The sequence below is a fragment of the Etheostoma spectabile genome, unplaced genomic scaffold, assembly GCF_008692095.1.
Source record: "Etheostoma spectabile isolate EspeVRDwgs_2016 unplaced genomic scaffold, UIUC_Espe_1.0 scaffold314, whole genome shotgun sequence".
In the NCBI taxonomy this organism is placed as follows: Eukaryota; Metazoa; Chordata; class Actinopteri; order Perciformes; family Percidae; genus Etheostoma; species Etheostoma spectabile.
This window is the reverse complement of record NW_022605583.1, coordinates 236,134-247,411: the sequence shown is the minus strand read 5'-3', so window position 1 is coordinate 247,411 and position 11,278 is coordinate 236,134. Positions and strand designations below refer to the sequence as shown.

Genomic DNA, 11,278 nt, shown 5'->3' with positions numbered 1-11,278 from the left:
TGGCAAAGAGCGTTGTGTTGAATCAATCATGTTATTTTGGGTCATTAAAAAGAACACTGATATAGGAAAACGGGTCAGGACAACATTTCCTTCATTTATTTGTTGATTTGTTTCCTGATTTCACTCTATAGCTATATAGAGCTATATGTAGCTATGTTTGTGTACATGGGTGTATGCATGTGTATGTCTAGTAATTGATGTACTTACTCGCGTATTTGCGTTTATTATTATTTACTCCTTGATGGAATGATATAACCACAAAGAGGACATTTGTTTTGAAGTATTGTTCATTCTGAAAAACACAGAATGGAGACTTATATTGTAGTCTGTTGTAAATATTATTTGAATGCTGTATCTGATAAAATATATGAAAAAAAAGAAGAAGAAAAAAAAACAGTCTTGCGCAAAATACAAAACAGATATTCTAGAAGTTCATTACCTCAGTCATCCTCAAATTATGCTCATACTAAAGTCAGCTATTAGATTCTCTTTTAACAATATGATTCCTTTTTGGCCTGTCTTTTATTTTCAGTCATGTAGGAAGATTTGTTGCTTTTATCTATTTGCATATTAAATTAATTTGCCCATGGCAGGAAGAATCAGCTGCTTGGTCCTGGAACTGGAACCCAGTGTTCTTCCTGCTCCCTGGGCATGTTTGTATGTAACATTTCAAATGGTACCATCTAAATATAGACATAAGGACCCTCTACAAACCCCCCTTCAAGCCTTTATTTAATCAGCTGATATTATTCTTGATTCCAAAACAAAAGTTCAATTAAAAATAGTAAAAAGCAGTTAACACACAGTGAGCCTGTGGACCTTCACCCTGCCACATCCTGTTACACATCCAACTATGGAGGCAATGTAGATATTCAGGTTCAATAACCTACTTTTCAATTCAATTCAATTCAATTCAATTTTATTTATAGTATCAATTCATCAAGAGTTATCTCAAGACACTTTACAGATAGAACCACTCCAGAATTTACAAGGACCCAACAGTCTAATAGTTTCCCAGAGCAAGCAACAGTGGACAGTGGCAGGAAAAATTCCTTTTAGGCAGAAACCTCGGTCGGACCCAGGCTCTTGGGAGGCGGTTGTGACGGGCCAGGTTGGGGTTAGAATGAAGAGTGGCAATAAAAATAGAAAATTAGTAGTTTGTAGAAGTTCTTTGTAGTAGTCTGGCATAGCAGGACGCTGTTGCGGCATTACAGACGTACAGGACGTAGCAGGGCACCGCAGTGTAGCAGTTGAACATGGCATCACAGAACGTGTAGCGGGACCATGGCGACAGCTGCTACCATGATTCGGAGCCTCTCTGATCCAAGGGAACATGCGGTGAAAAAAAGAACATAAGGACTCGGGGAATGACTCCCCAGAGCTAGGTTAGTAACAAGCATTTCTGGGACATAGGATGCACATAAATGAAAAGATAGAAAGATAGAGGAGGAGGAGTCAGTGTATCAAAATAAGTCCAGCTGTCTAAAAACTATTACAACAAAACCAAGAGAGAGAGTAAAGAGAGCTCCAGCCCGGCGGGCCAGAACTCCCCCAACCGGATCGGGCTGTATGCCAAGTCTCCCTTAGTTCTATTATATCTTGATTATATGATAGATAAATCTGAAAACTATTGGCTAACTACTACTCCCTAACATTATTCGATTCTATGCCCTAACTAGTGTATCAAATAGTCCACGCGTCTAAAAACTATTATTACAAACAAAACCAAGAGCGAAAAGTAAAGAGAGCTCCAGCCGCCAGGCAGAAACTCCCCCCAACCGGATCGGGCTGTATGCCAAGTCTCCCTTTAGTTATATTATATGAAACTATGTGACTTTGATTTGTTGTTTTACCTCAACAACAAATTTTACCTCAATTTTGGGGATGCTTGTAATATAACTTATATTGAATGAAAATGAGAATCATGATCATTATAAAAACGTCTCTCTGAATAAGACAGGGAGTTACAGTACATGATGACTCGGATGACTTGCGTGTATTTGCGCGTTTTAATATCAGCTGTTAAACATAAAAGAAGAAGTCAATGTTTCTGTCTAACTGTGAAGTATGCTGTGCAGCGGAATCATGATTGGACGACTCAAAAAGCTCCCTGTTAACCCTTGTGTCCAAGTTGACCCGTTTCAAAGTGTTTTATATCAGAAATATGGATTTTTTTCAACCAAATTGCCCAAAAATAACATGGATGATTCCATGCATTGTTCAGGTAACATTAATGATTACTTTCATTGAATTTATTGGGTGTTTTATTTACCTTATAGCATTTGAATTCTTTTTTCCATTGGTTTCAAGACTTTATCTGGACTAAACTTTGACATATACCCATCTGTGATCCAGGCCAAATAATTCATATATTCTGCCTTTTTAAGTAAAAAACATATGTAAAATTTGACATAAATGAGGTTTGTTGACCGTGAATTCCAAGAATAAGTGTGAAACCTATTATTAAACCAGCTCAGGTTTTAAAAACAGCACTAAAACCATGGAAAAAGTGACAAAAAAATTCAGGAAAAAGTGACAAAAACATCGGAAAAGCACAAAAAAAAGTTAATTTTCAATTTTGATCAGGAAGGACAAGTTCATGGTTAACGGGGAGAAAACATAAGGGTTGAGCATTTGTCATGATCAGTCAAACTCTTTGCTGTGGCACTGAATATCAGTAGTTATTATACAGATTAAATTCTTAGTGATACGTTTTGTGCTAGTTATACAAACTAGCCAATCATTTTATTAGATAGGCGATTAATACCTTGTCTTTTTCTCTGTATGAAGATACTACAGGTAAGGTAAAAGTAACCCGATAAAAATAAGTCGAGACTTATTTTACCAAATGACCTGAGACTCACTTGAACCAAGATGACTGGGTCCCAGCATGCAGTCCAGGAAGTGTGAAAGATGTAAATGGCGTCTCTCCTCTCTGCTCTGCAGGACGCCTGTCATCGCTGGTGGGATCTTCGTCATGGACAAGAGCTGGTTCAACCACCTGGGCCAGTATGACACCCACATGGACATCTGGGGAGGGGAGAACTTTGGTCAGCTCACTGATGATTTGGAATCAGAAGAATGACTTTTTTATTAATCATCATCTGCAGGAATTCAGCACAGAATCTCTTTAAATGTTCTGTAGTCAACAACTATTTACTATGTAAAGAAAAAGTAGAGTAATGACAGTGATGTCACACTCCCAGCGCGTGTGTTGTAGTCCGAGCTTTTCTGTTCTCTGTTTTGATAGCTGGTCCGGCTGCATGTGCATATCAGTGCTTGTGGCTGTGAAAAATGTAGGTAGTTCACGTATTGGGGAACGGTCAGTGTGGAGGCAATTCCATTTTTTATTTTTTAGGTATTTTGAGTACCTCCGCTTTAAATTTGAACACAAAACCAAGCCGTCCTGGAATACTTCAGGTATAAAATAGTAAATGTTCCTAATTATATTGAGTTGGCCAGAAGAGAAGTAGATGATCATACACTTACTTTACAAAATCCATCCATCCATCTATCTATCTATCTTCATCTGCTTATCCGGTAACGGGTCGCGGGGGCAGCAGCTCCATCAGGGGACCCCAAACTTCCCAAGTATGCTGAATTGGAATGTTAAATCAAATCCCTATATTTAACTTCTCTGAACTTCACACATGTCACTGATTTTAAAAAGAAAATCAATTTAGGAAGATGGATTTAACCCGGTGGCAGTGTACTTTCAGTAATTAGAAGAACAACGATTTTTCTATTCTCTGTAAAGCTAGCCGCGGGCTCACTCGGTTGAACATCATTAGTTTATACAATGTATAACGACCAATGAAGAAAAGACTTCTCATTCTCAGGGCTGTAGGACTTAGGTCCGGACTCAGACTCAAGACGCTTTTCTGTTGTCTCGGACTCGTCTTGGACTCGTTGGTATTTGGACTCAGACTTGTCTCTAGTTGGTCTCGACCGAGTTCAGTGCAATATACTTTTGTTCTAAAGTAACTTCCTCCTTCAAAACAAAAACATTACTGAAGCGTGCTCGTTCAGGAAACAGGTATTAGTTTAATTAAGAATCCATCTGCAACAGGCGTCGAGATTGGTCGCCTGGTATATGGCTGCATCCTGTACCTCAGTCACCATCAGGGAGCCATCATTTCATTCAGGCAGCAGACACAATGTCAGCGAGCACTTTGGGAATTCTTCAGCAAGTCAAAAGTTCAAGAATGGGAACATTTCCATTTTATATTTGATCCTGTCTTTCTAAGATCTTGACTGGCTCTCATGTGGACTCGGTCTTGACTCAGTCTCGACAAAGGTGGACTTCACTACCGTCCTGCCTATTCCTTTTACTGACCCTGCTGTTTCCAATGAGACGGCTGTCTTAAACACACAAATAATAATGAAAAATTCAACTTCAAGTCATAAAACTGGACATGTTAATGTCTTCATTTCATGCATTGAGTTGTGTGGGCTCTGGACCACTGCAGATGCTTCTGGATGCTGCAGAGGCCCAGCGGCTCTCCACAATACCAATTGGGACCTTAGAATTTGCAAGGCAGCTCAGCGTTAAATCATCTGCAACAACTGCTTTCATTCTGCTGACAGCTTGGAAGCATCTGCTCCTTATAAAATGGAGCAGGTGGACCCGGCCAGGCCGAGACTGGGATGATGCAGGTCCGACAGACCGACAGAGAAACAGCTTCCTGCCTGAATCCTTGACCTCATCCTCTGTCTCTTCTGTTGCAGAGCTTTCTTTCCGGGTGTGGATGTGCGGAGGAAGCCTGGAGATTCTTCCCTGCAGCCGCGTGGGTCACGTGTTTAGGAAACGGCACCCGTACGACTTCCCAGAAGGCAATGCTCTCACCTACATTAAGTGAGTGGTTTGATCTGTCAGAAACCAACCTGACATCCCTGTCTGCTGTACAGCGTTATTACACCGCAAAGCAATTAACCAACTGCCAAGACAGTCTTTTACTCAGCCTTAAGTGTCACATGAATCAGCACAGTTCAGTGGGAAGTGAAAGAGCTTCACGTGTTTTGGCTTTTTGGTCTCAGACAGCAGTGAGAGCTGGGGAAGTAGATATGGATTTAGAAAAATCTTCCAGGACATCTTCACCCAGACACCTCTCCTCAGTCTTAAAATAGTTCTTCTTATGGCGGTTTTCCACTGCGTGGTATCCACTCGACTCGCCTCGACTCTACTCGCCTTTTTTGGTTTTCCATTACGAAAAAAAGTCCCTGGGACCCGCTACCAGGTACTTTTTTTAGTACTACCTCAGTCAAGGTTCCAAGCGAGCTGAGGCGATACCAAAAGGTGACGTGAAAACCTGCAGACTGCTGGACTGCAGACTTTACTGCGTTTATAGCAAACAAGAGTCCGGAGTGTGTGTCCAGAACAAACGGGACATTTAAAACAATCTAGCCGACACCGACAGATTATCTACTCTCTGCACTATTCTACTTATAAACTGTTCAATATAAGGGCTATTAGGGCTTTATGTCGTTTCCAATATGCACACTGTACTTTAAAAAACAAGACTATATATATATATATATAATATATTATATAATTATATATATATATAAAAAGTTTTTATTTAGCTTTTCAAGTAGCGCATCAAACCCTCCCAAACTTCCCAGTCTTCTTCCTCTGCCCCCTGGACAGTGTCCCCCCGACTCTGCTGTCCCGATACATCCCAGTCGTTGTCATAAGCCTCTCCGTGACTCTCATAAAGATTATACAAAGCCGGCAGTCAAACCAGAGATCTCACCGGTCGGTCATCGCCCACCAGACGGTCTGCGGCGGCGATTTTGCAAAGGTGAATGCTCTGGAACACAAACAGTACACAGCACACATGTTGGTGTGTAATCACGTTGCTAAAGTTCATGTACTTTATATAGCGTATAGTAAATACTGACTGCGACGCTGAACACATGCAGATGTTAGCTAACGTTACCAGGAAACTTAACTTACCCTTTTGTGTCGGCGAACAACCGTCATGTTGACGTCTGAACTCCGTCAGAATTCCCAAACTCCCGTTTATTTAGCGGTGATTTTTGTTGCTTCCTTCAGCTTCTTTTGAAACAAAACCTTTCTTTGGCTGTGGCGAGTAGCCGAGCGTGCTGTTGTGAGTCGCGTTGAAAATTACATCATCATGCGTACTATGGTGACCAGCCACGCTGAGGCTTTACTATTTTGCAATGGAAAGCGGACGAAGAATGCGTCGAGCCGAGTCGAGGCGAGTCAAGTCAAGTCGAGCTGGTACCAGCAGTGGAAAAACGCCAATAGTGTCCAGGACCCTGACAAAATTCCAGCTTACATATGTATATATATTATACACACATCTCAATAATAATACATACAATCTTATATATAACTATTGTAAAGTCTCTAGAGGAACTTGCAGGCTGCAAGGTAACAATGTGATCCGGCAACACACTGAATAAAAATTCTTTTAATTAACAGGCTGTTTTGCTATTAGGTCTAATATTTATTTTTTTTTAATATCAATACAGGCTGTAAATAATGCTGCTGGTTTTGGTAAATATCTGTTAAAGATCTGCTGCTAGTCTGAAACACACCAAACGTCTCAACTGCCTACAGTTTCTGTCTTCATTCGCAAAGACAGCTAGATTTAGGAGGACTTCGCTGGAGATGTGGGGAAATATTGTGGCATCCGAAGGCTTGTGTGTGTGTGTGTGTGTGTGTGTGTGTGTGTGTGTTGTGTGTGTGTGTTGTGTGTGTGAGAGACTGTCATCAGAGCTGCCTACAGGAATGCCAGCAGCACTGTCTGAGCAGTGGTGTGTGTGTGTGTGTGTGTGTGGGTGTGGTGTGTGTGTGTGTGTGTCCATGCAGGAACACCCGGCGGGCTGCTGAGGTGTGGATGGACGAATTTAAAACGTACACTACTCTGCAAGGCCGTCAGCGCAGGGCAAGGCCTTTGGCAGGTCGTCCATTATACTGTACCCTCTCTCTCTCTCAACCTTTAATGCATTTCTTCAGATACCATGTCCATACCTTCTTTAATGCATCATCAGGCGATCCTTAAATAGCTGTTCTAACCACGCTTCCTCTCAGGTTCAGCGTTCTGCATCAGGATCTCATCTTTAACATCTTTGTCTTCTCTACTGTGTCTCTCTCTGTGTTCTTTTGTAGACATAGCAGACCGCCTGACACTGCGGCGGAAGTTGAACTGCAACCTTTCCGCTGGTACATGAGAACGTCTATCCTGAGCTGAGGTACGGCACTCAGCTGCAGTCATGTTGGACAGGTTGAATCATGCTGTCTGTCAGTGCTATGTCATGTAGAAATACTTAGATAATAAGGCCAGTCTGATGTGTTTTTTTTTCCCCCACAAAAAAAGTGTAATGTATATAGCCCTAAACATTGATCTACTCTTCATCACATTGAAAATAATTTATAAATGTAACTGGACTGAAGATGTCTCCTGCTTCAATTACAAGTCCATTATCACTGTGGTTCAAGTCAACTTCAAGTTTCCACATCACACTTCCACATGCCCAAGCATACACGTTTAGATGCGATTTAAGGTGAGCACAGAGCGTGCACTGGAACATCCAAGTTAGATTTTTGAGTGGAGGTACAAGTTATGTCTGCAGCTTATCCTGGAATTCATGGACAACTTTCATGCCTGATCTGTGACTATTATTTTGTACTCAGGAGAGACAAAGTTTCCTTTTCCTTTAAAAAACCAACACGATATACTCGTGAAAATACTCATGAAAATACTCGTGAATTGAAAATACCCTGAACAAATGTTTTGGCTGTGTTTCTTTTATTGATATAGAGGCTGAACAGATTTTCTGTCTTCAGTTCAAAGTAAAAGCCACGAAAGAAAAGACACATCATAAATGCAGCCAAAATGTCTCACACCCAAGCGATTAAATCAGTAAAGATCTTGCAATCCTTCGGTTGTTATGACCCCCAAGTTCAGAACCAATGATCTAAATATATGTGACATGGATGGGAACATCCAGCGTGGTATCTCTGTTTATCCCAGCAGCTTGTTCCCTAAGCCCCTGCCTCTCTGGCTGTATCGGCTCTGTGTACTTCTCCAAATCACTGTGGTTTTCCAATTGCAATTGTAATATGTGGGATGTGTTGCAATAGGGCGCATACTTAGTGGTGTGATTCAGTTACACAATGAAGCAAGCAGTCAATTCAACCCTTGGTATTATTGCCGTAACAAGACCCCTCTTTGACCCTGTGTAAATGGCCCCTCAGGGTGCCGGACAGGAAGCGGTGTCCAGTGTGCTGAAACAAGGAGTTTGTTCTGGAGACCCGTGGGACCGACACCCTCGGCCTGGCAGAGTGCAGGGGCGTCGGAGCCATCAGGCCGCAGTCCCAGGTCAGTCCTCTGCCACTAGTGATTAGTGACTGTGGGTACATACTTAAGTGAATTACGGCCAGAATATGTGCAGGAATTTGACCTAATGACTCAGGTGTGAGCACACCACAGCAGAAGGCACAGGGAGTGTGTGCAACAGGACCCCAGCATTAGTGATGATGTGAATGTAAGATGTGAAAAATGACACGTACAGTATATAGTATTGGTATTTATTTAGTCTCGCATTCCCAGCCCTATCTCCACAGCCCTGTGGAGGAGGTCTGGCTACCCACGCATACATTCTTAGATAGGAGAAAAACACTCTGGGTTGTTTGTATGTCTTTGAACCATCACAATGTTCTGGGGCGGCGCTAAGCTCCGGACACAGAGACGGTTGGCTCTGCTAAATAGGAAATGGGGTTCAATGAGAAAACCTTGGAACAGTCCTTCCCTTCCAGGAAGTAAGTTGCCAATTTCAGACTGGATCTCTTAAATGGAGTTAAGGTTTCTGATTGATAGCTGTAGAATCTGTAATCCAGTGAAGTTCTATGTCTCAGTTCCCTTTGAGTTAGTTGCATATACTGTAGCTGGAAACCATGCGTTTACACAAAACCTGTGGATTGTATACATTTTGTAAAAAAACAAAAAAGGAAATGCACTGATGTTAATGTAATACTTTTAATAATGAAAGACTAAGACTTTCTGTGAAAGCACATGAACCTTGATAGCTGCCACCACAGTCAGCTGTTTTTTCGTATTTCACAGAGATGGAACTAATAGAGCGCTGCTCCGGCAGCAGACCTCTGCCTGGCCATTTCAGCCTTCACAGCAGGGTCAAAGGTCAAGAGTGGAGACCTGCAACCAAAAGAGCCCAGACAGGTAAGAAGAAAATAGTGTTATGGTACGTGGCCACTCTTCCGCTTCCCATTCATTGCCTATGTGAGCACCGGCAATGCATTCTGCAGTGTCACGGCACCTACGAGAAGCGCGCCGCTCCTTATTTCCATGAAGTTGAATCCAGGCTAATTATGTAAATTGTAAAGCAATTGTCCTCAGGTGCTGCCATTGGGGGTGGAGGAGGCTGAAACCTATTTGCTTTGATTGTTCAGTTGAAGTGAAACTTAGACCTGCTGCGGCACGCCACCAAACACTCCAATTCTGGGATGCTGGGTGATCCCTGCTGTCAAAGTACACCACCGTGGAACACAAACCATTAACCAAAATGCCAGAAAGATCTAAAAAAAAGTGTAATTTATTTTATAAACAAGGTGTTCTGTGAAGTTATTGTGTTAACTAAGGGTTAACAAAAGACAATTGAATTTGCTTTATCGGTCATTTTCAACAGTGAACTTTTTCCAGACAGTTTCTCATTTGTTTTCATTTGTCCTTGATGTGCCACTCACACGTTGAACTCAGACATGGAAGGTTTGGAGATGAGAGGTGGTTCCAGGCAGATGCAGAGCAGCCCTCTGCTGCTGCTGCTGCCAGGAGACCATCTGAGTGGCCTTGTTGCAAGAGCAGTTGATTTTTAAGATGCAGTAGAACAAGCGCTCGCCTAGCTTCAGACCCCACCCTGTTCTTTCCCAGATCTCCCCTTTGTGAATGTCGAACACGCACGTCCATGTGGCCCTGCACTGGCTGCCACGTTGATTTATGACATCGAAGAGGGGAGTTATTAACTCAAACCATGTGTATGAGTGCGCGGGACTCTGCCAGGCCACCCTCTATCTCTCTGCTGGCCCGTCGCAGTCCTTAGAGAGTTTGTTGGAGACCTGCCCATCAACGAGCAACCACTTCTTGCTGTGGAGACGTTTGGCCTCTTTGCCCTGAGTCTCAATCCCTGAAGGAAAAACCAAATCCTTGTGTTTTTGACTCTAAATGAAAGAGGGCTGTAGTGATGAACTCTTAGAGCCACAAGTGAGGCTGGTAAATACACATGCTATCGAACAAAACACTAAGGTAGAAGGATAGAGTTTGTCCAATGATTAGTGGCCGGGTTAGCTCAGTTGGTTAGAGCGGGCGCCATATATAGAGGTTTACTCCTCGTGTAGCCCTGCGGCCTTTTGCTGCATGTCATCCCCCCCCTCCCTTTCATGTCTATGGATCCTATCCTGTGGATTGAAAGACCCAAAATCTTTAAAAAAAGAAAAGATGTAATCCTGAAAGAATTTCCTTAGTTACCGTGGAGCTCATGCCCGAGGCTGGTCTACACGTTGATTAGAAGCCTGTCCACAAGGATTCATGTTATGGAAGACTTGAATTTCCTTGGCATGAATTACCATATTTCGAAACTGGAAAACTCTTCAACTCTGTCACAAATCCTCATCAGTTGGAGTGTACTCATCATTGCTACCAATTCTTAACGTTTTCACTTCCTTTTTAATTCCTCCTCGTCTTTGTTGCACAAACACGCAAAATCACCAGAGGAGAATTTAACTGAGTACATTTCTCAAGACTGTATATAAGTACAAATTTGAGGTACTTTATTGAGTCTTTTCTTTCCATGCCCTTCTACTTCTATTTTACTACATCTCAGAGAGAAATATTTACTTTTTACTCCACTACATTCATCTGACAGCTTTGGTTACTAGTTACTTTACATTAAGACTTTTGCACAAAACACATGTAGTTTATAAATACTTTTTTTTTAAAATAAATTAAACTACCCAATAATATGCCAGCCTACTTTATTTCAGCTGTTAAATAGCCCTCCGTATGGCTCCAGAAATCTGGGCTTCTCTGCTGCTGCTTTAAGTTCAGCTTTAACTATTAACTATATCAGCAGCTAATTGATTCCACCTGCTGATTTATGGACAGCCTGTTTATTGGAGCGCTATGTCTCTCTCTCTCTCTCTCTCTCTCTCTCTCTCTCTCTCTCTCTCTCTCTCTCTCTCGCTCTCTCTCGCTTCATTTCAGTCTCAAGTTTCTTTGTTGATTGCTTCGGCCCA

The 11,278-nt window shown here is 42.1% G+C and overlaps 1 protein-coding gene across 1 annotated transcript in view; it reads left to right on the top strand.

Annotated features, from left to right (window-relative positions):
• galnt16 (UDP-N-acetyl-alpha-D-galactosamine:polypeptide N-acetylgalactosaminyltransferase 16) overlaps nucleotides 1-11,278 on the top strand; it is an 80,472-nt gene that overhangs the window by 41,435 nt on the left and 27,759 nt on the right. The window contains exons 9-10 of the mRNA XM_032511079.1: nucleotides 2,947-3,050; nucleotides 4,729-4,855. Of these exons, the coding sequence (XP_032366970.1) occupies nucleotides 2,947-3,050; nucleotides 4,729-4,855 (231 nt within the window). The remainder of the gene's footprint in view (nucleotides 1-2,946; nucleotides 3,051-4,728; nucleotides 4,856-11,278) is intronic.